Here is a 24232-nt window from a genome sequence, read left to right on the forward strand (position 1 = left end):
AAAGAGGCTGTACCTCTTCTTCTCACTGGCCTCATAGCCTCCATATAGAAAGAGGCTGTACCTCTTAGAAAGAGGCTGTACCTCTTCTTCTCACTGGCCTCATAGCCTCCATATAGAAAGAGGCTGTACCTCTTCTTCTCACTGGCCTCATAGCCTCCATATAGAAAGAGGCTGTACCTCTTCTTCTCACTGGCCTCATAGCCTCCATATAGGAAGAGGCTGTACCTCTTTTTCTCACTGTTCTCATAGCCTCCATATCAGATATAGAGGCTGTACCTCTTCTTCTCACTGGCCTCATAGCCTCCATATAGAAAGAGGCTGTACCTCTTCTTCTCACTGGCCTCATAGCCTCCATATAGAAACCTCTTCTTCTCACTGGCCTCATAGCCTCCTGTACCTCTTCTTCTCACTGGCCTCATAGCCTCCATATAGAAAGAGGCTGTACCTCTTCTTCTCACTGTCCTCATAGCCTCCATATAGAAAGAGGCTGTACCTCTTCTTCTCACTGGCCTCATAGCCTCCATATAGAAAGAGGCTCTACCTCTTCTTCTCACTGCCTCATAGCCTCCATATAGAAAGAGGCTGTACCTCTTCTTCTCACTGGCCTCATAGCCTCCATATAGAAAGAGGCTGTACCTCTTCTTCTCACTGGCCTCATAGCCTCCATATAGAAAGAGGCTGTACCTCTTCTTCTCACTGGCCTCATAGCCTCCATATAGAAAGAGGCTGTACCTCTTCTTCTCACTGGCCTCATAGCCTCCATATAGAAAGAGGCTGTACCTCTTCTTCTCACTGGCCTCATAGCCTCCATATAGAAAGAGGCTGTACCTCTTCTTCTCACTGGCCTCATAGCCTCCATATAGAAAGAGGCTGTACCTCTTCTTCTCACTGGCCTCATAGCCTCCATATAGAAAGAGGCTGTACCTCTTCTTCTCACTGGCCTCATAGCCTCCATATAGAAAGAGGCTGTACCTCTTTTCTCACTGGCCTCATAGCCTCCATATAGAAAGAGGCTGTACCTCTTCTTCTCACTGGCCTCATAGCCTCCATATAGAAAGAGGCTGTACCTCTTTTTCTCACTGGCCTCATAGCCTCCATATAGAAAGAGGCTGTACCTCTTCTTCTCACTGGCCTCATAGCCTCCATATAGAAAGAGGCTGTACCTCTTCTTCTCACTGGCCTCATAGCCTCCATACCTTCATTTGACCTTTATCACGAAAGACCCTAGAGGTTAGAAACCCTTTTTGGTTTTCATAGGTCAACCTGTAGCTTAGCAACCGTGTGAGGAAGTAAATTACTTTAATTCAGTTGCTGTCATGTTACTTAACTTCAATTTTGTCCCTAAAACTCACCCTTTGTGTTGTTATTGTGTGTTTACAGAAGAAGAGGAAACAGATGAGGGATGTGGACTCTCTCAGCCTGTGCAGTCTGGACATCAACGTGAGTACAGATTCAACTCAGAACACTGGCTTCGTCTTCACCCCTCATTTCCTCTCTATCACTGTCTCTCTGACATTAACTTGTCAGGACCATCTTAAACACCTTTGTATGGTAGCTCCCATCTCTCCTCCCTTTACCGATAAGTGATATTCTAAACAACAACGTCAATTGCTCCGGAGCTGTATTTTCAAAGACAATACTGAAGAAACCTTGACACACCAGACAGTGTGTAGCTCAGTCAAAGAACAAAATAGTTTTTTTTTTAAATAGCACAAAAAAAATGCTTCATGGCATCTGTGATAAGTTACAGTACAGTATATGCCTTGAAGTTGTGTTGGCTGTTTCCACAGAATACATTGAGCGTGTCCAAACACAAAACCAACCATGTGGAATCTACTTCAATGTGTTTTTCTACTTAGCTCCTCTTTAAAGTGTAGAGGCAGCAAATCTGGGTGATAATGGAAGCTGTGAGTGTATCTGGGTGGGGTGTCAGTTGATTGACAGGTCCAGAACTGGCGAAGACAGATCTGGGTGTGGGATGTATGAGGTCAGATGTGAGGTGGAACTGTTGTGTTTGAATGCAGAGCATTGTGATTTTACTGTCTTTGTCCGACCATTGTTTTTAAAACAGCACTCCTCCCTTTACCGTTTTAAAATGATATAACTCAGGTTGTAAAGTCAGACAGAAATAGAAAACATTTCTCCATGGAATTAATTGTTTATTTTAGATACAAACGGTTTCTAATAGATCCAATCTATTTTTGGATTATCTTGTAAACACTTCATTGTGTTATTATCTGTAGCTATAGACAGTCAAACTTATTTTCAGTATTCTCGTCAACACATTCCTTACCTACAGTACCTACTATTATTAAGGTTTTATTTTTTAATTCATACATTTTTATTTAAGAGCACATCAATGATAAGTAGTAAACTATTATTTTAGGAGTTACGGCCAGGCCATGTCCAGTGTAATGTAATCTAGCTCCGTGTTAGTTTGACTGGAGTCCATGGCAAGCAGAGTGCAGGACCGGGCAGGACCAGGCAGGACCAGAGCTTGTGCCAGGGCAGGGATAGTCTAGAACCAGTACTACAGCCAGGGGTAAGGGTAGGGAGGTGATATGGTGCCTCTTGCCTGTTTGGCCTGTGTTCAGCAGTGTGACTGACTGACTGACTGGCCTGGTCGGGCTCACACAATGGCCCGGCCTCGTATCGACAAGGCCCCGCTGGCAGGGGACCACTGGAAAAGGAGGCCAACTATTGTTTCTCACTGCTTTTCCTTCTGCTGAGGAACCTATTGATCGCTATCAAGCGACTCAACGGTAAATCTACAATAACAACAACATGCTGTGGATTGTCGTAATAGGCTGTACACTCGTTAACGATAGCAGGGCCAGATGGGGTGTGTGCACTGCTGGAGCTAGGAACACAAGCATTTCACTACACCCGCAATAACATCTGCTAGATATGTGTAATACAATTTGATTCGATTTTTTTGATTTGATTTGATGCTTCCAAACCAAAGTGACGTGTATTCCACATAGGACACTCCTCTCTATTTATAGGAGTCTATATACTGTAATATGAAATGATGTTGATAAAACAGATAAGGGCACCCCTATGGAAGCTTTCTTGATACTTCCGGAATTGCGGCAGCGTAGCCTAGTGGTTAGAGCGTTGGACTAGTAACCGGAAGGTTGCAAGTTCAAACCCCCGAGCTGACAAGGAACAAATCTGTCGTTCTGCCACTGAACAGGCAGTTAACCCACTTTTCCTAGGCCGTCATTGAAAATAAGAATTTGTTCTTAACTGACTTGCCTGGTTAAATAAAGGTAAAATTGAAATAAATTGCTGTTTCATGCTGAAACAGGAAAAGTCCTTCCACAAACTATTACCACAAAGTATGAAGCACAGAATTGTCTAGAATATCATTGAATGCTGTAGCATTAAGCTTTCCCTTCACTGGAACTAAGGAGCCTAGTCCGAACCATGAAAAACAACCCCAGTCCGTCAGACTGCCAGATGGTGAAGCGTGATTCATCACTCCAGAGAACGCGTGTCCACTGCTCCAGAATCCAATGGCGGCGCGCTTTACACCACTCCAGTCGAAGGTTGGGATTGCGCATGGTGATCTTAGGCTTGTGTGCAGCTGCTCGGCCATGGAAACCCATTTCATGAAGCTCCTGGCGAACAGTTATTGTGCTGGCGTTGCTTCCATAGGCAGTTCGGAACATTGTAGTAAGTGTTGCAACCGAGGACAGACGATTTTTACCTGTTCTGTGAGCTTGTGTGGCCTACCACTTTGTGGATGAGCCGCTGTTGCTCTTAGATGTTTCCACTTCACATTAACAGCACTTACTGTTGGCCAGGGCAGATCTAGCAGAGCAGAAATTTGACGAACTGACTTGTTGGAAAGGTGGCATCCTATGACAGTGCCACGTTGAAAGTCACTGATCTCTTCAGTAAGGCCATTCTACTGCCAATGTTTGTTTATGGAGATTGCATGGCTGTGTGCTCAATTTTATGTCAGCAACGGGTGTGGCTGAAATAGACCGAATCCACTCATTTGAAGGGGTGTCCATATAATTTTGTATATAGTGTATGTTGATGTTGGGGTGGTGTTGGAGATTAATATGAAGTTGAACCTTTTATAAATGTTGCTGTAAGAGTAATTGGTTTCATGTGAGAAAGTTGTTCTGGGCTGTAAATCAAGTTTATTTATCTACCCGTGTGTGTGTGTGTGTGTGCGTGTGTGTGTGTGTGTGTGTGTGTGTGTGCGTGTGCGTGTGCGTGTGCGTGTGCGTGTGCGTGTGCGTGTGTGTGTGTGTGTGTGTGTGTGTGTGTGTGTGTGTGTGTGCGTGCGTGCGTGCGTGCGTGTGTGTGTATTTGGCTGGATTCAGGAGTGCAGAGAGCGGAGTATTTAACAGGACAGAGAGGAATCAACAAAACTTCAACTGTCTAGACCATTTTGCACTAACACTCTCTGTCATTAAAATAGATGGCTTCGTGAGAAAGAGGAAGTATAAATGTAGAAACATTTATATGATTAGAACCATTTACAGTATGGTAGTGTATACTCTATCCAAGTTGGTCCAAGCCCTCTGTAACAGACTCCCTTGGTATCATGTAAAATGACACAACACCTCACCAAATGTAAACAAAACTTCAGCCCAACAAGTGGCAGAGCACAGACATTATGTCCTACTTGGATTAAATAGAAACTTGTATGCAATATTTTGTTTCCAGGTAAAACCCTTTTCGGTTCCAAGTAGAAACATTTTCAGTTCCATATACTGTAGAACCTTCTCCAAAAGGGTTCTACCTGGAACTAAAAGGGTTCTACCTGGAACTAAAAGGGTTCTACCTGGAACTAAAAGGGTTCTACCTGGAACTAAAAGGGTTGTACCTGGAACCAAAACGGGTTCTTCAAAGGGTTATCTTATGGGGACAGCCAAATAACTCTATTAGCTCCAAATAACTCTAATAATATTTTTTTTAAAGGGAACAAAACATCAGAGAGCATTGCTCATCTCCATATGTGCTGTTAGAACAAGAGTCAGTAATAAACATTACAGTACAGTACAACCGCTTTCAGTTCTCACTGACTAACACTGAGGGTCTCTCACATCACTGTCACTACAGCAGTGTGTTGGAATATTCTGTTACATGTGACACGTCACTGTAGCATGGGCCTTTCTAGAGAGAAGGCTGGCAAAGGCGGTCATTATTATGCATTGCAGTCCCCCAGTTTGTTTGTCATGTTTTTATCGGGACAGACAACAATTGGCGTCTGTCGTCTCCTGTCTAGTCATGTTTGTTTAAAGTCAATATGAGCTCGATTGGTTTTTCATTTTGCATTTGCGTCAGCAGCTTCAATTGTATGGGATGAGCCATTCACTCTTGTGAGAAAATAGACAGCCTCTGATGTAAAGCAGCTTTGTAATACAGAAGATGCCTTGATTATTTATTAATGAATTCACTCGTCCATTAACCCATTCATTCACTTAGCCATTAACCCATTAATTCACTCATCCATTAACCCCTTCATTCACTCATCCATTAACCCCTTCATTAACCCCTTCATTCACTCATCCATTAACCCCTTCATTCACTCAACCATTAACACATTCATTCACTCATCCATTAACCCATTCATTCACTCATCCATTAACCCATTCATTAACTCATCCATTAACCCATTCATTCACTTAGCCATTAACCCATTAATTCACTCATCCATTAACCCCTTCATTCACTCATCCATTAACCCCTTCATTCACTCATCCATTAACACATCCATTAACCCATTCATTCACTCATCAATTAACCCATTCATTAACCCCTTCATTCACTCATCCATTAACACATTCATTCACTCATCCATTAACACATTCATTCACTCATCCATTAACCCATTCATTAACTCATCCATTAACCCATTCATTCACTCATCCATTAACCCCTTCATTCACTCATCCATTAACCCCTTCATTCACTCATCCATTAACCCCTTCATTTACTTATCCATTAACACATTCATTCACTCAGCCATTAGCCCCTTCATTCACTCATTCATTCATTCACTCACGCAGTCATTCATTCATTCATTCATTCACCAAAGAGCAGATGTGGATATGATCCAGACAAACAGAAACAAACACCAGAACCCAGACATGAATTCTGATCCCATAACATATGATTGTGTCAGAGCTATGGGTAACTGAGTAGTGGTCTACTGGACCATCCAGGTGTATGGCTAACAGGTTACATCCTCAGTCTCTCATGAAGATCAAAGCTTTGATCATATCCTGCATATGGTTCAGTGGAAGATGTGTCAGATCTGTATCTGATGTTTGTGGTGGGGTCAGAGGACTCAGAACCGTCTCTGTGGTGATGATCCCACGCGTGGCACTATTTCCTCTGAACTAACTCAGACAGATACGGCAGGCAAATAGTCAACATCTCCCAGGCCTCTCTTGGTCAAACAGACCAGGTTCTTTCTGAACCCTGGCAAAGCGAGGCTAATAAACATTGTTCAGAGATTTTTTTTAAACAAACAAGTGAAAAGTGTGAACAATGTGCTTGCGTCTGTGAGCTGGGGATAAAATATATCCATGTTAATTCCTTTTTGCCTGGAAATGCCTCTTGAAAATGATGTAAAAGACTGAAGTAAAAACAACAAGCCAAAACAATGACCTTAAAACCAACTCAGTGGAGACTTGAGGATGGACCCCTTAAGACAACACATCAGTCCGTGTTTTGCCCCAACAACGTCCTGCCAGGACTGACAAGTGAAGTGATCAATCAGTGTGTGTGTGTCTGTGTGTCTGTGTGTCTGTCTGTCTGTCTGTCTGTCTGTCTGTCTGTCTGTCTGTCTGTCTGTCTGTCTTTTTTCTTTCTTTCTTTCTTTCTTTCTTTCTTTCTTTCTTTCTTTCTTTCTTTCTTTCTTTCTTTCTTTCTTTCTTTCTTTCTTTCTTTCTTTCTTTCTTATAGGCCAGTGTTAGGGCTGTAGCCTGTTTGTCAGAGGGTCACCAGTATATTTCAGGACAGGTGAGTCAGGGGTTTACCTTCCTGTGTTCCTCGGGCCAGAGAATAGAAACCACTGCTCTATCCTGGCGGACAGGAAGCCTGACATCAGTTGGCATTGTATAAATAACCTTGCCATGGGCTCTACCCCCTCTCTTCCTACAATGCAGCCTAATATAGTCCTGAAGACTTGGTTCAGGCAGGTTTGTAGTATTGCAGGTACTACTTCGGTACATAACACTGAGCTGCAGTGAATCAAATAATTAGTCAATTAGATGTAGTTCATGTCTGGCATGGATATTATTCACAATATGCACCCAATAAAAAAACACAGCACATGGACAGTGGGATTATTACGTGGTCATTGGATAGTTGTTTCGATGTAGAGAATCTGTTGATAGATTCACATAACCATCTGCAGTCCTAGAGGACACAGTTATCAGTAGTCCTAGAGGACACAGTTATCAGTAGTACTAGAGGACACAGTTATCAGTAGTCCTAGAGGACACAGTTATCAGTAGTCTTAGAGGACACAGTTATCAGTAGTCTTAGAAGACACAGTTATCAGTAGTCCTAGAGGACACAGTTATCAGTAGTCCTAGAGGACACAGTTATCAGTAGTCCTAGAAGACACAGTTATCAGTAGTCTTAGAAGACACAGTTATCAGTAGTCCTAGAGGACACAGTTATCAGTAGTCCTAGAGGACACAGTTATCACTAGTCCTAAAAGACACAGTTATCAGTAGTCTTAGAAGACACAGTTATCAGTAGTCCTAGAAGACACAGTTATCAGTAGTACTAGAAGACACAGTTATCAGTAGTCCTAGAGGACACAGTTATCAGTAGTCCTAGAAGACACAGTTATCACTAGTCCTAAAAGACACAGTTATCAGTAGTCTTAGAAGACACAGTTATCAGTAGTCCTAGAGGACACAGTTATCAGTAGTCCTAGAGGACACAGTTATCAGTAGTCTTAGAAGACACAGTTATCAGTAGTCCTAGAAGACACAGTTATCAGTAGTCCTAGAAGACACAGTTATCAGTAGTCCTAGAGGACACAGTTATCAGTAGTCCTAGAGGACACAGTTATCAGTAGTCCTAGAAGACACAGTTATCAGTAGTCCTAGAGGACACAGTTATCAGTAGTCCTAGAAGACACAGTTATCAGTAGTCCTAGAAGACACAGTTATCAGTAGTCCTAGAGGACACAGTTATCAGTAGTCCTAGAGGACACAGTTATCAGTAGTACTAGAAGACACAGTTATCAGTAGTCTTAGAAGACACAGTTATCAGTAGTCCTAGAGGACACAGTTATCAGTAGTCCTAGAGGACACAGTTATCAGTAGTCCTAGAAGACACAGTTATCAGTAGTCCTAGAGGACACAGTTATCAGTAGTCCTAGAAGACACAACTAGCAATTGTCGGGGCCTCTTTCCTGTTGACTGTCTGTATGGGGGGTCCTGTTAAGGGAACTCCTCAGTGAGGGAGAGAGACCAGAGAGGGAGAGAGACTAGAGAGGGAGAGAGACCAGAGAGGGAGAGAGATAGAGAGGGAGAGAGATAGAGAGGGCGAGAGACCAGAGAGGGAGAGAGATAGAGAGGGAAGAGACCAGAGAGGGAGAGAGATAGAGAGGGCGAGAGACCAGAGAGGGAGAGAGATAGAGAGGGAGAGAGATAGAGAGGGCGAGAGACCAGAGAGGGAGAGAGATAGAGAGGGCGAGAGACCAGAGAGGGAGAGAGATAGAGAGGGAGAGAGACCAGAGAGGGCGAGAGACCAGAGAGGGAGAGAGATAGAGAGGGGGAAGAGACCAGAGAGGGAGAGAGACCAGAGAGGGAGAGAGATAGAGAGGGAGAGAGACCAGAGAGGGAGAGAGACCAGAGAGGGAGAGAGACCAGAGAGGGAGAGAGACCAGAGAGGGAGAGAGACCAGAGAGGGAGAGAGATAGAGAGGGAGAGAGATAGAGAGGGAGAGAGACCAGAGAGGGAGAGAGACCAGAGAGGGAGAGAGACCAGAGAGGGAGAGAGATAGAGAGGGCGAGAGACCAGAGAGGGAGAGAGACCAGAGAGGGAGAGAGATAGAGAGGGAGAGACCAGAGAGGGAGAGAGACCAGAGAGGGAGAGAGACCAGAGAGGGAGAGAGACCAGAGAGGGCGAGAGACCAGAGAGGGAGAGAGATAGAGAGGGAGAGAGACCAGAGAGGGAGAGAGACCAGAGAGGGAGAGAGACCAGAGAGGGAGAGAGACCAGAGAGGGAGAGAGATAGAGAGGGAGAGAGATAGAGAGGGAGAGAGACCAGTGAGGGAGAGAGACCAGAGAGGGAGAGAGACCAGTGAGGGAGAGAGACCAGAGAGGGAGAGAGACCAGAGAGGGAGAGAGACCAGAGAGGGAGAGAGACCAGAGAGGGAGAGAGACCAGAGAGGGCGAGAGACCAGAGAGGGAGAGAGACCAGAGAGGGAGAGAGACCAGAGAGGGAGAGAGACCAGTGAGGGAGAGAGACCAGAGAGGGAGAGAGACCAGAGAGGGAGAGAGACCAGTGAGGGAGAGAGACCAGAGAGGGAGAGAGACCAGAGAGGGAGAGAGACCAGTGAGGGCGAGAGACCAGAGAGGGAGAGAGATAGAGAGGGCGAGAGACCAGAGAGGGAGAGAGATAGAGAGGGCGAGAGACCAGAGAGGGAGAGAGATAGAGAGGGCGAGAGACCAGAGAGGGAGAGAGACCAGAGAGGGAGAGAGACCAGAGAGGGAGAGAGACCAGAGAGGGCGAGAGACCAGAGAGGGAGAGAGACCAGAGAGGGAGAGAGACTAGAGAGGGAGAGAGACCAGAGAGGGAGAGAGACCAGAGAGGGAGAGAGACCAGTGAGGGAGAGAGACCAGAGAGGGAGAGAGATAGAGAGGGGGAAGAGAGAGCGGGGAGGGGGGTGAGGGGGTATGTAGGTACTCAGGTCATGTACAGGGCTGTGTGCAGTAGCTACAACATGAAAGAAAACTGAGCAAAATGGGGAGTGATCACCTGAACTGTTCCCGTCCAAAAAGTATGAATTAAGAAATGTTTCGTTGCTATTGTGTAACACAACCTGGTATGATCTGTCAGCCAGCTGTGCGTTTAGGTCAACCCTGGGTTAGCTGGCTAACTAGCTGTTTCAGGGGAGGCCAGCTGTGCGTTTAGGTCAACCCTGGGTTAGCTGGCTAACTAGCTGTTTCAGGGGAGGCCAGCTGTGTGTTTAGGTCAACCCTGGGTTAGCTGGCTAACTAGCTGCTTCACGGGAGACCAGCTGTATGCTTCTACCTATCTGGTCTCTGGTGATTTGCCGGGAAATTGAAGGTTATAAAATCAGAGTGCCAGGCAAACAGCATTCCTGGGCCTGCATAGCGTGCGAGAACTGTGTGTGTGTGTTGCTCATCGTGCCCCAGGGGATCAGACGGCTAGTTCTCCACAGTGAAAACACTGACTGAGGCCTGTTACAGCAGGAGGTTGTTCCCAGTCATCATAAAGTACACTCACACACACACACACACACACACACACACACACACACACACACACACACACACACACACACACACACACACACACACACACACACACACACACACACACACACACACACACACACACTTATTTCAGACAGAAGATGTGTTATGTTCCCTGTCAAAAAAGAATTGGCAATGCTTATTTGACCCCCTTTCAAACAGCCCCTTGTTTAAAATACCATGTTTTTTTTGTTTGTTTTTTTGCCTCTTGAAAATGATGTAACAGACTGAAGTAAAAACAAGCCAAAACAAGGTACATTTGTGTGATTTCTGTCTGTATTCGAATGTGACTAATCACACGTTCGCTCAGACCCGTCTGACCAGTGGAACTGCATGATGGACAGTGTGGTATTTTGGTCAACAGTCCAGTTCTATCTGAAATCACTTCCTGTTAATGTACTACTCAGATTCCTCAGTGACAGCTCTGTGTTTGTGGTAGCTGGTTAGCTGCCTTTCTTTCTTTCTTTCCATCTCTGTCTGTCATCTAGACAAACTAGAAGCTGATATACCCTGTGTGTGCTTTTAGTATCATTTTCAGATGTTTGAGCTTTCAAGAGTCTGTGTTATCTACCCTGGTGCAACAGGTTGTCAAACTCGGTTTGAGTTCTAACTTCTAAAATAATTTGAGACATTATTTGTCAGCTATGGTTCTGATTCTTTATCAGCTATGGTTCTGATAGTGGATTTTTTCTCAGCTATGGTTCTGATAGTGGATTCTTAATCAACTATGGTTCTGATAGTGGATTCTTAATCAACTATGGTTCTGATAGTGGATTCTTTCTCAGCTATGGTTCTGATAGTGGATTCTTTATCAGCTATGGTTCTGATAGTGGATTCTTAATCAACTATGGTTATTTCTCATCTATGGTTCTGATAGTGGATTCTTTATCAGCTATGGTTCTGATAGTGGATTCTTTACCAGCTATGGTTCTGATAGTGGATTCTTTATCAGCTATGGTTCTGATAGTGGATTCTTTATCAGCTATGGTTCCGATAGTGGATTCTTTATCAGCTATGGTTCTGATAGTGGATTCTTTATCAGCTATGGTTCTGATAGTGGATTCTTTCTCAACTATGGTTCTGATAGTGGATTCTTTCTCAGCTATGGTTCTGATTGTGGATTCTTTATCAGCTGTGGTTCTGATAGTGGATTCTTTCTCAGCTATGGTTCCGATAGTGGATTCTGCCTCAGCTATGGTTCCGATAGTGGATTCTGCCTCAGCTATGGTTCTGATTGTGGATTCTTTATCAGCTGCGGTTCTGATAGTGGATTCTTTCTCAGCTATGGTTCTGATAGTGGATTCTTCCTCAGCTATGGTTCTGATTGTGGATTCATTATCAGCTGTTGTTCTGATAGTGGATTCTTTCTCAGCTATGGTTCTGATAGTGGATTCTTTCTCAGCTATGGTTCCGATAGTGGATTCTGCCTGTACCCTACTGCCTTGTACCCTACTGCCTGTCCTCTACTGCCTAGTACTCTACTACCTAATACCCTACTGACTGGTAACGCCACCATCTCCTGACCCAAATTCTGACAGGTTGTTTGATACCGCACCACAGCAAAGAGAACTGGCTTTTATACAGAATCTTTGAACGCCACTTTGCTGAGCTGCTGAGCTATATCAACAAGCAACTTTGACCTTCACCTATATATCTTCTGAAGAGCTAATTAATTCATTCCTTCGCTTAGAGTCACTACAGATGCTGTATCTTAATTTGGTCATCCTGTTGTTGCAGGAATGTTCCTGCGCAGCAGGAAATTCAAACTTGTAGTGTATTCAAGGTCTTAGTGTAATTTCCACTTTAAAATGTCAGACTTGATTATCCCTAACGAAAAATGTATTAACCCCTACAAAAAATGTCCATTCATTATAATTTCACATAATAATTCACATTTCCTGTTGCTGCAGGACAATTTTCCTGCTGAAGCAAACTGGCTTGAAGTAAGATCCAACATCTCTATCCATCTCTCTTCTCCAGTATGCAGAGATGGTTACAGAGCACTATTACAATTGTCAAAATCATAACAACATATGTATTGTATCTAAGCAGTGACAAACAGCAGAGTTGATATAGGACTGATACCTGTACTATTTAGATTGATTTACATTTGCCTTTTATTATTCACTAATATTGTACACCTCCAAAGGCATCTTATTTCAACTTGTTGAAAGTGACATTTGGGTTCACAGAGGGAATAGCATATTTAAATTAGGTCAGACTGACAAAACAGAAATGTCCTTTTTATGATTCATCAACTTTTCCTTTCTCGTCGTCATACATTTCCCTTTTCACATTTTCTCTCTGAAACGGTCAGGATTCCATTGTTAGTAAAACGTCACAGAGACCTTTACGGTTAGTTGATGAAAATGGGCCTTGTGCGATCCCATTAATTCAAAATGATATTCACAGATTGTCTCAACATTAGAAATGAGACACTGTTATTCTGGTCTCTGTGTCTGTGTGCAGGTTGGTGGTTAGTAAAGCGCAGGCAATGGCCCCCTTTCTTTCCACGAAGGGAAATTGATGTTCAAGGGAACATTGAACCCTTAAGTAACACAAACATAAATTTCCAGTGCTGAGGTAGAAAGAGGCCTCCCTCCTCTGTAGTGTAGATCTGAGGTTTGATATGTATGAAGTGTCACGGTTGTGTTTCATTTCTAACATCAAAGAAATGTTTAGCCTTTTTTTATGGCCCTTTAAAGACACATAGTACCTAATGTGTTTCGTCATCTGGAAAGGGAGGTTGGGGTGGCTGCAACCGCTTAGTCACACAAACGGTTTCAAGCCCCATCGAAGCTCATTTTGCCATTTATTCTGTTGGCAACCAGATATTGTACATGGCATATGTTGCGATGTGGTCTGAGAATGAGCACTTCTAAATTCTGTTCATTTTCATGAGAGATCATCGATTTGCTCTAGGAAAATCTGGAATTAAAGAATTACTGTGTATGGTCTCTACTGAGCCAAATGCCCTTTCTTAACTTCCACAGTAGCATTCAGAAAATAGCCTATAATTGTGTAAGTATGTTCCCACTTCAAACCTTGAGAGCCAGTGCCACATTAGCCTATAATCAGGGCTGGATTAATGCAGGGGTTTACCGGGGCTAAAGCCCCTGGGCCCAGGACTGTGGCCTATACAGTACCTGTCAAAAGTTTGGACACCTACTCATTCCAGGGTTTTTCTTAATTTGTATTATTTTCTACATTGTAGAATAATAGTGAACACATCAAAACCATGAAACAACACATAACTAAAAAAGTGTTAATCAAATAAAAATATATTTTATATTTGAGATTCTTCAAACTCTTGGCATTCTCTCAACCAGCTTCATGGGGTAATCACCTGGAATGAATTTCAATGAACAGGTGTACCTTGTTAATTTGTGGAATTTATTTCCTTCTTAATGCGTTTGAGCCAATCAGTTGTGTTGTGACAAGGTAGGGGTGGTATACAGAAGATAGCCCTATCTGGTAAAATACCAAGTCCATATTATGGCAAGAACAGCTCAAATAAGTAAAGAGAAATGACAGTGCATCATTACTTTAAGACATGAAGGTCAGTTAATTCAGAAAATGTCAACTACTTTGAAAGTTTCTTCAAGTGCAGTCATAAAAACCATCAAGCGCTATGATGAAACTTGCTCTAATGAGGACCGCCACAGGAAAGGATTATCTGCTGCAGAGGATAAGTTCATTCGAGTTAACTGCACCTCAGAAATTGCAGCCAAATACATTCTTCACAGTGTTCAAGTAACAGACACATCTCAACATCAACTGTTAAGAGGAGACTGCGTGAATCAGGCCTTCATGGTTGAATTGCTGCAAAGAAACTACTACTAAAGGACACCAATAATAAGAAGAGACTTGCTTGGGCCAAGAAACATGAGCAATGGACATTAGACCAGTGGAAACCTGTCCTTTGGTCTGATGAGTCCAAATTTGAGATTTTTGGTTCTAACCGCCGTGTCTTTGTTGAGACGCAGAGTCGGCGAACGGATGATCTCCACATGTGTTGATCCACATGATCTCCACATCTCCACACCCACCAAAGGGTGGGTACTTTGAAGAATCTCAAATCTAAAATATATTTTGATTTGTTTAATAACACTTTTTTGGTTACGACATGATTCCATATGTGTTATTTCATAGTTTTGATGTCTCAGTATTATTCTACAATTTGTATTTTATTAGCCTATCAGACGATTTGGAGTCGTCGCCTATTGGAGGCATGGCTTTGAGTAAGTTATTTTTGGCCACCTTTGAGAGTGAATTTCATTCCAGGTAATGTGTTCATTTGTGCTTTTTTATGATTATATGTACACTGCCAGTAATAAATATTAAATTATATATGCATAAGTACTGTGATACTAAAGAGCCTGGAAAGGTTTTCATTGATGAGATGGTCATCCTTTGGTTACAATATTGTAACTAGTTAATGTAAAAGTCTTATGAAAATAAAGTTTGGAGTCATTATTTACACCCAGATGATCAATGTTATAAAGGAAGGCTCACAGTCAGGACCCTCCTTTTTTATCACAACAGGGTCACATTTATTAGTCACCAAAACATAAGAAAACAGACTAACAGGGAAAGACTCCCTGTACCGATAAAAAAACGCTTCTTATAATGTTCTGTTGCAAAACGTTTTTCTACGATCTGCACAAATGAATTTGACCCAGGCCTTTAGTTCAGACCAGTGAGCTTCTCCGCCTCTGGAACAATTATTCTATTTTGTAGTCAAAGAGAGACCCAACCTCCCTATTACTAATTACTATTACTATGAATTACTAATCATAGTCACTTATTATTCAACCAGCTTTTACTGGAACGATATGTTTACATTTAATGTCCCTATGTCATTTCATTTTCTTCTGATTTTATGTCATGTATTGTCAGTTTCAAAACAGGTAGCTTGTAATATGTCAAATACAAGGCTGTGATTATCTGTCTTGAGCAGAACAGTATGTGAAATGTGAAACACAGCTGGTTTGAGGAACTTGTTTATCCACACACACACTGCCTTCCTGTCCTTAGTTCACACACAGTTTGGAATTCCTTCACACATAATATTAAGGATCTCTTAAGGATCAGACCCGTTAGCTCAACCGTCCCACGGGTGGGACACCGATTCCATAGAGGCTAACAAATATCATGCCCTAGATGGGCTATAGAGAAGCAAATATGTACATGGCTACAACACTGAAGGGATGTTGACTTAATGAAAGGGTCAAAATTAAACTGTTACAGAGCGACAGCATTCACCCAAGCATAATGATGACTTCTGTGATGAGAAGGTGTCAGCAGGGTGGGCATTGTATAGTAGTACAATAGTGGTATTGTGGTATTGTATTTAGTGGTATTGTATTGAATTGAAGGCAGATGCCACATGGAGAGTAAAATAGCGGGCTGATAGACAAGGACAGACAAAACAGAGAGAACGCCCAGTCAGCAAGTCAGCCAGTCAATCAGTCAACCAGTCAGCCAGTCAGTCAGCCAGTCAGTCAGTCAGTCAGTCAGCCAGCCAGTCAGTCAGTCAGTCAGTCAGTCAGTCAGCCAGCCAGTCAGTCAGCCAGTCAATCAGTCAGTCAGCCAGTCAGCCAGCCAGTCAGTCAGTCAGTCAGTCAGTCAGTCAGCCAGCCAGTCAGTCAGTCAGCCAGTCAGCCAGTCAGTCAGCCAGCCAGTCAGTCAGTCAGTCAGTCCTGTCATTTGCACTACGGTAAATAAACACACAGGATGAAACTGACTGTAATTTGATAGTCTGACAGATAGCTGCTCTCCCGGTGTAAGTCTTGTTTGTATAAATATAACCAAGCCTGCCTACACACACACACACACACAGACACACACACACAGACATGCACGTACGCATACACACAAACACATGCACGCACACACACACACATACGGCAATACGTTGCCTCTAATTAAATGAATGGAGAATGAAGCATCCTTTATATTAGTGGCCACCAACCTTTTCTGAGTCAAGATTACTTTCTGAGTCAAGATTACTTTCTAAGTCAATTTCAATTTTGATCTAAAAGTAAGCTGAGATCTTCCACTCTAATTTTTTTTATTTAAACATGATCTTAAAAAACATAAGCCTATGCAACTTAACCAATTAACAACAGTTCTGTAGCAATGAGGTTTGTGCAGTAGGCTATAGGCCCAATTGTCACGCCCTGACCTTAGAGAGCCATTTTATTTCTCTTTTTGGTTAGGTCGAGTGTGATTTAGGTGGGCATTCTAGTTTTTCTATTTCTTTGTTGGCCGGGTATGGTTCCCAATCAGAGGCAGCTGTCTATCATTGTCTCTGATTGGGGATCATACTTAGGCAGCCTTTTTTACACCTTATTTTAAAATAATAATTCGAATTTACGCCTACCACGCAGCACCTTGGTCCAATCCATCTCTAAATGAATGTGACACCAATACATTGTCACTGCATATTGGCTATGCTTGAATTGCCCTGCCTATGGTGTTCTTCTCAGACCATTTTGAAATTATATTTTAAAAATGTAGGTATAATCACACTGGTAATAGATCATTTGTTGTGAGCATAATTATTTGCTTTTTATTTTATTTTACTGGACTGATGGCCTGCATCTGATGATCAGTCTGAGGGGAGGGAGGGGGGAGAGAGCAGCGGTGAGGCTGCCCTACAACCAACTCACCAAGCTTATGGATAAGTTCACAAGCTTATGGAAACACTTTGCTACTCATTCATTACAGCTGCAGTGCTGGTTGTAGCGTGAGTGGAAGTAGGGAGAACACACATGATAAAGCTTATAAAAGTGTTGGACAAAGTATTGACAGTGCTGAATATCAACTTAAACAGAAACATACTTATAGAAATAGCAGTTATTTTCTGTATTCATTGAGTCTCTCTCTAGTCATGGTTTTAAAAGTTTTGAAATCTCATTGTCAACTTTGCTGTGCGCTCAAGGTTTCTTTTTACAGTCTATGTGGAGGGAAACTGTGCAGACACGGTGATCTGCGCTATCTGATTGGCCAGCGGTAGGCCTATTGGTGCACTTGATTTGCTCTCTGTGCCTGCCGGGAATACAGAGTTCTACCTTCAGACACATGAAATGGTTCCGAATGTGAGCACTTTGGTTCCCTGCGCTAGGGATGCTGAATCAAAAAATATATATAAAAGGAAGACAAAGCTTTATCTTTGTTGTTTTTTACAGAAATGTTTGGTGATCGACTACGAATGCCTTTGAGATCGATTTGTTGGTGACCGCTGCTTTATATGGTTAAATTAGTATTCCTGTCATCCCCAATAACAACCACACAATGCCATCTAAAACACACACACACACACACATACACACACTTCTATCTCAACACCACGGGACTGCGACTCCCTAGTTAATTAACTCAGTTTCTCATCACTACTCAGGGCATCAGCCCAATGTTTAATATGGAGGAGGCACACTGCCCTAACCCATCTGGACAAGAGGAATACCAATGTGAGAATGCTGTTCATCGACTACAGCTCAGCATTTAACACCATAGTACCCTCCAAATTCATCATCAAGCTTGAGACCCTGTGTCTCGACCCCGCCCCGTGCAACTGGGTACTGGACTTCCTGACGGGCCACCCTCAGGTGGTGAGGGTAGGTAACAACATCTCCACCCTGCTGATCCTCAACACTGGGGGCCCCACAAGGGTGCGTTCTCAGCCCTCTCCTGTACTCCCTGTTCACCCACGACTGTGTGGCCATGCACGCCTCCAACTCAATCATCAAGTATGCGGACGACACTAAGGTGGTAGGCTTGATTACCAACAATGACGAGACGGCCTACAGGGAGGAGGTGAGGGCCCTCGGAGTGTGGTGTCAGGAAAATAACCTCAAGACTTCAAGAACCAGCAGAGGGAGCACCCCCCCATCCACATTGACAGGACAGTAGTGGAGAGGGTATTAAGTTTTAAGTTCCTCGGCGTACACATCACGGACAAAATGAATTGGTCCACCCACACAGACAGCGTTGTGAAGAAGGCGCAGCAGCGCCTCTTCAACCTCAGGAGGCTGAAGAAATTTGGCTTGTCACCAAAAGCACTCACAAACTTCTACAGATAAAACAATCGAGAGCATCCTGTCGGGCTGTATCACTGCCTGGTCCGGCAACTGCTCCGCCCACAACCGTAAGGCTCTCTAGAGGGTAGTGAGGTCTGCACAACTCATCACCGGGGGCAAACTACCTGCCTTCCAGGACACCTACACCACCCGATGTCACAGGAAGGCCATAAAGATCATCAAGGACATCAACCACCTGAGCCACTGCCTGTTCACCCCGCTATCATCCAGAAGGCGAGGTCAGTGCAGGTGCATCAAAGCAGGGACCGAGAGACTGAAAAACACCTTCTATCTCAAGGCCATCAGACTGTTAAACAGCCACCACTAACAATGAGTGGCTGCTGCCAACAGACTGACTCAACTCCAGCTCACTTTAATAATGGAAATTGATGTAAAACAATTATCACTAGCCACTTTAAACAATGTCACTCAATATACATTACCCATTTTATATGTATATGTATATACTGTACTCTATATCATCTACTGCATCTTGCCATCATTATGTAATGCATGTATCACTAACTGATTTGATTTGTTCAATCGAATGCTTCATTCTGCTCTTCATCATGCAACAGCATTACTCAGCCTGCCAGACAAACTCTTCACCAGGCTAACAGCATTACTCAGCCTGCCAGACAAACTCTTCACCAGGCTAACAACATTACTCAGCCCGCCAGACAAACTCTTCACCAGGCTAACAGCATTACTCAGCCTGCCAGACAAACACTTTACCAGTCTAATACCATTATTTAGCCTGCCAGACAAACTCTTCACCAGGCTAACAACATTACTCAGCCTGCCAGACAAACTCTTCACCAGGCTAACAACATTACTCAGCCTGCCAGACAAACTCTTCACCAGGCTAACAACATTACTCAGCCTGACAGACAAACACTTCACCAGGCTAACAACATTACTCAGCCTGCCAGACAAACTCTTCACCAGGCTAACAACATTACTCAGCCTGACAGACAAACACTTCACCAGGCTAACAACATTACTCAGCCTGCCAGACAAACTCTTCACCAGGCTAACAACATTACTCAGCCTGCCAGACAAACTCTTCACCAGGCTAACAACATTATTTAGCCTGCCAGACAAACTCTTCACCAGGCTAACAACATTACTCAGCCTGACAGACAAACACTTCACCAGGCTAACAACATTACTCAGCCTGCCAGACAAACTCTTCACCAGGCTAACAACATTATTTAGCCTGCCAGACAAACTCTTCACCAGGCTAACAACATTACTCAGCCTGACAGACAAACACTTCACCAGGCTAACAACATTACTCAGCCTGCCAGACAAACTCTTCACCAGGCTAACAACATTACTCAGCCTGCCAGACAACTCTTCACCAGGCTAACAGCATTACTCAGCCTGCCAGACAAACACTTCACCAGGCTAACAGCATTACTCAGCCTGCCAGACAAACTCTTCACCAGGCTAACACCATTACTCAGCCTGCCAGACAAACTCTTCATCAGGCTAACAGTATTACTCAGCCTGACAGACAACTCTTCACCAGGCTAACAGCATTACTCAGCCTGCCAGACAAACTCTTCACCAGGCTAACAACATTACTCAGCCTGCCAGACAAACTCTTCACCAGGCTAACACCATTACTCAGCCTGACAGACAAACTCTTCACCAGGTTAACAACATTACTCAGCCTGCCAGACAAACTCTTCACCAGGCTAACACCATTACTCAGCCTGACAGACAAACTCTTCACCAGGTTAACAACATTACTCAGCCTGCCAGACAAACTCTTCACCAGGCTAACACCATTACTCAGCCTGCCAGACAAACTCTTCACCAGGCTAACAACATTACTCAGCCTGCCAGACAAACTCTTCACCAGGCTAACAGCATTACTCAGCCCGCCAGACAAACTCTTCACCAGGCTAACACCATTACTCAGCCTGCCAGACAAACTCTTCACCAGGCTAACACCATTACTCAGCCTGCCAGACAAACTCTTCACCAGGCTAACAGCATTCCTCAGCCTGACAGACAAACTCTTCACCAGGCTAACAACATTACTCAGCCTGACAGACAGGCTTCACTGAGCTGAGCTCCCTCAGTGTTCATGACTCAGGATAGAAAATAGGGCTGAGAATTACCAGGAACCTCACAATATGATATTATCACGATACTTAGGTGCCGATACGATATGTATTGCTATTCTTACGATTCTATATGTATTGCGACTCGATACATACATTTTATTGCAATTTGATGTTCCAAACATTTTGCTCACTAAATGTCTGCTGCAGGGAGACAAGGCATGGACATAAAAGTGTTGAAAACACATTGGCTCACTATTTAAAAAGAAGATGGAGAACAAGCTAAAAATACCAAACATTTTGGCGCAGGTACAGCCAACTAACATTAGCTAATGCTAGCTAGAAAAACAACAAAATACTTGGGAGTCCAAAATAATATTTCGATATGTTATTGTAGTGATTTTTCCCCCATCACTAATAATAATAGAATATTGGGTTGGACAGGTTAGAAATTACGTCTATCTGGTTTCCAATACTTTCTATTTTAAAAAATGTATCAAAGGGAAGAAGCATGCTTATGTTCCCTCATTCAATGTTGTTTGAATGTCACTTCCAGATGAATACCTCAGGGGCAGAAGGCATGTATTTGTACAGACAAGGGATGGGGTGTGAAGAGCTAACACAAGCTGCTCTGACTGAAATGGACCTACAGAACTGCCAGAGGAGATGATTTGATAATCAATTGTAACTCTCTAGTGGGTGGAAGGTTATCATGAACGCCATGACTGACTCACTGACTGACTGACTCACTGACTGACTCACTGACTGACTGACTCACTGACTGACTGACTGACTGACTGACTGACTGACTGACTGACTCACTGACTGACTGACTCACTAACTGACTGACTGACTGACTGACTGACTCACTGACTGACTGACTCACTGACTGACTCAGTGACTGACTGACTGACTGACTTACTGACTCACTGACTGACTCAGTGACTGACTGACTGACTCACTGAGTGACTGACTGACTGACTGACTGACTGACTGACTCACTATCTGACTGACAGGACAGAAAAGGACTGACTGACTAACTGACTGACTCACTGGCTGACTGACTGGCTGACTGGCTGACCTCTATTCATTACCGCTATTCACTCCGCTATTCATTACCGATATTCACTCCGCTATTCATTACCGATATTCACTCCGCTATTCATTACCGCTATTCATTACCGATATTCACTCCGCTATTCATTACCGCTATTCATTACCGATATTCACTCCGCTATTCATTACCGCTATTCATTACCGATATTCACTCCTCTATTCATTACCGCTATTCACTCCTCTATTCATTACCGATATTCACTCCTCTATTCATTACCGATATTCACTCCGCTATTCATTACCACTATTCATTACCGATATTCACTCCGCTATTCATTACCGATATTCACTCCTCTATTCATTACCGATATTCACTCCTCTATTCATTACCGATATTCACTCCGCTATTCATTACCGATATTCACTCCGCTATTCATTACCGCTATTCACTCCGCTATTCATTACCGATATTCACTCCGCTATTCATTACCGATATTCACTCCGCTATTCATTACCGCTATTCACTCCGCTATTCATTACCGATATTCACTCCGCTATTCATTACCGATATTCACTCCGCTATTCATTACCGCTATTCATTACCGATATTCACTCCGCTATTCATTACCGATATTCACTCCGCTATTCATTACCGATATTCACTCCGCTATTCATTACCGATATTCACTCCGCTATTCATTACCGCTATTCACTCTGCTATTCATTACCGATATTCACTCCGATATTCATTACCGATATTCACTCCGCTATTCATTACCGATATTCACTCTGCTATTCACTCCGCTATTCATTACCGATATTCACTCCGCTATTCATTACCGATATTCACTCCGCTATTCATTACCGATATTCACTCCGCTATTCATTACCGATATTCACTCCGCTATTCATTACCGATATTCACTCCGCTATTCATTACCGATATTCACTCCGCTATTCATTACGGATATTCACTCCGCTATTCATTACCGATATTCACTCTGCTATTCATTACCGATATTCACTCCGCTATTCATTACCGATATTCACTCCGATATTCATTACCGATATTCACTCCGCTATTCATTACCGATATTCACTCTTCTTTTTAAGGCACATGGAATTTCCCCTCTTTTTAAGGTAAATCTGGGTTGCAGATTTATAAAACTAAAATAAGTATATAAAACAAATGCAACAATTATGTAAGATTCATGTTCCTTTCTTCATAAGAATGGGCTAAAGCACATCAGCTGAGGGCAGATGTGTATCAGCGTAGGGCCTGGGGTACCTGAAAAGAGTGGGAACAAAAATATATCTCTCATCTCTCTTAGATATCACACATAACTGAATGCCAACAACAAACATTAAAATCACAAAAAATCTATTCAATGTAATTTATTGATCTGCTGTATTGACCTAACCTGATTTGTTGATTGTCCATATTGAAGTTGAAAGTTCACACGTGATACTGGGAGCTGGATAGATTATATTCTGACTTTACAGAGTCGTTGACCCGTGTAGCAGTCTTGACATCTGAACCCTGACACACAAACACACTCACTCACACACACACGCATACAAACACAACCCCCCTCCCCCCTAGCCCATTTAAAAAACATCACTGTTTATCTTTCTGTCCTCTCATCATTCTCCTCTCATCTCATCTTTCTTTACCAGAACAAAGGATGTAATTCTGTGGTGAGTCTATTGCGAGGTGTCATTTTTAGGTGTTGATGCAGAGTTTCCTGCCACCCGGGTGTGCACCAGAATAGGGCCGGCGTCTATACGTTTTTTTTAAAACACACAACAGATTAGAAAATGGATAAGCAAGAAATGACACAAAAAGTAGCGCAAAAATAGATTGATGAGAATTTGACATGCATGCAAGGTAGCCTAGTGACCAGAAGGTTGCAAGTTCAAACCCCCGAGCTGACAAGGTACAAATCTGTTGTTCTGCCCCTGAACAGGCAGTTAACCCACTGTTCCTAGGCTGTCATTGAAAATAGGAATTAGTTCTTAACTGACTTGCCTAGTTAAATAAAGGTAAAATGAATAAAAATAGTTGTTGTAAATATGAGGAAATTGTCGCATGGCACGTTACCAGCAGATGTAGTTCTACTCTCTAGTTTTTTTTATTTTTATCCTGTATTGTGATGCCAAGAAAAAATTTAATCCTCGGAGTTATATTCTATTTTATTCATGATGTTTACTTCAACACCATGCTCACAGTGATGCCAACTGCTGCCAGATGGTTGCAGTTAAGAGGTTGGGCCAGTAACCGCAAGGTTGCTGGTTCAAACCTCCGATCTGATTAGGTGAAAAATATGTTGCTGTGCCCTTGAGCAAGGCACTTAACCCTAATTGCTCGTGTAAATTGAGCATCTGCTAAGTTACTAAAAAAGTTTTTTTAAATGATCAGCATAGTAATACACTAATTAGAAGTCCCCATGTGGATTTCCAATAGATAGAACAACAGCAGATCCGACTGGGTCACTATGCATTGGCATGACATGGAAAGTATATTA

General features: G+C 43.0%; 1 protein-coding gene across 2 annotated transcripts in view; it reads left to right on the forward strand.

Moving 5' to 3' along the window:
- Nucleotides 1-24232, forward strand: part of arhgef3 (Rho guanine nucleotide exchange factor (GEF) 3) — a 116574-nt gene that overhangs the window by 53275 nt on the left and 39067 nt on the right. For both annotated transcript variants that reach the window (XM_064966959.1, XM_064966961.1), the window contains exon 3: nt 1381-1440. In XM_064966959.1, the coding sequence (XP_064823031.1) occupies nt 1381-1440 (60 nt within the window). The remainder of the gene's footprint in view (nt 1-1380; nt 1441-24232) is intronic.

The sequence above is a fragment of the Oncorhynchus masou genome, chromosome 5, assembly GCF_036934945.1.
Source record: "Oncorhynchus masou masou isolate Uvic2021 chromosome 5, UVic_Omas_1.1, whole genome shotgun sequence".
Classification (NCBI taxonomy): Eukaryota; Metazoa; Chordata; class Actinopteri; order Salmoniformes; family Salmonidae; genus Oncorhynchus; species Oncorhynchus masou.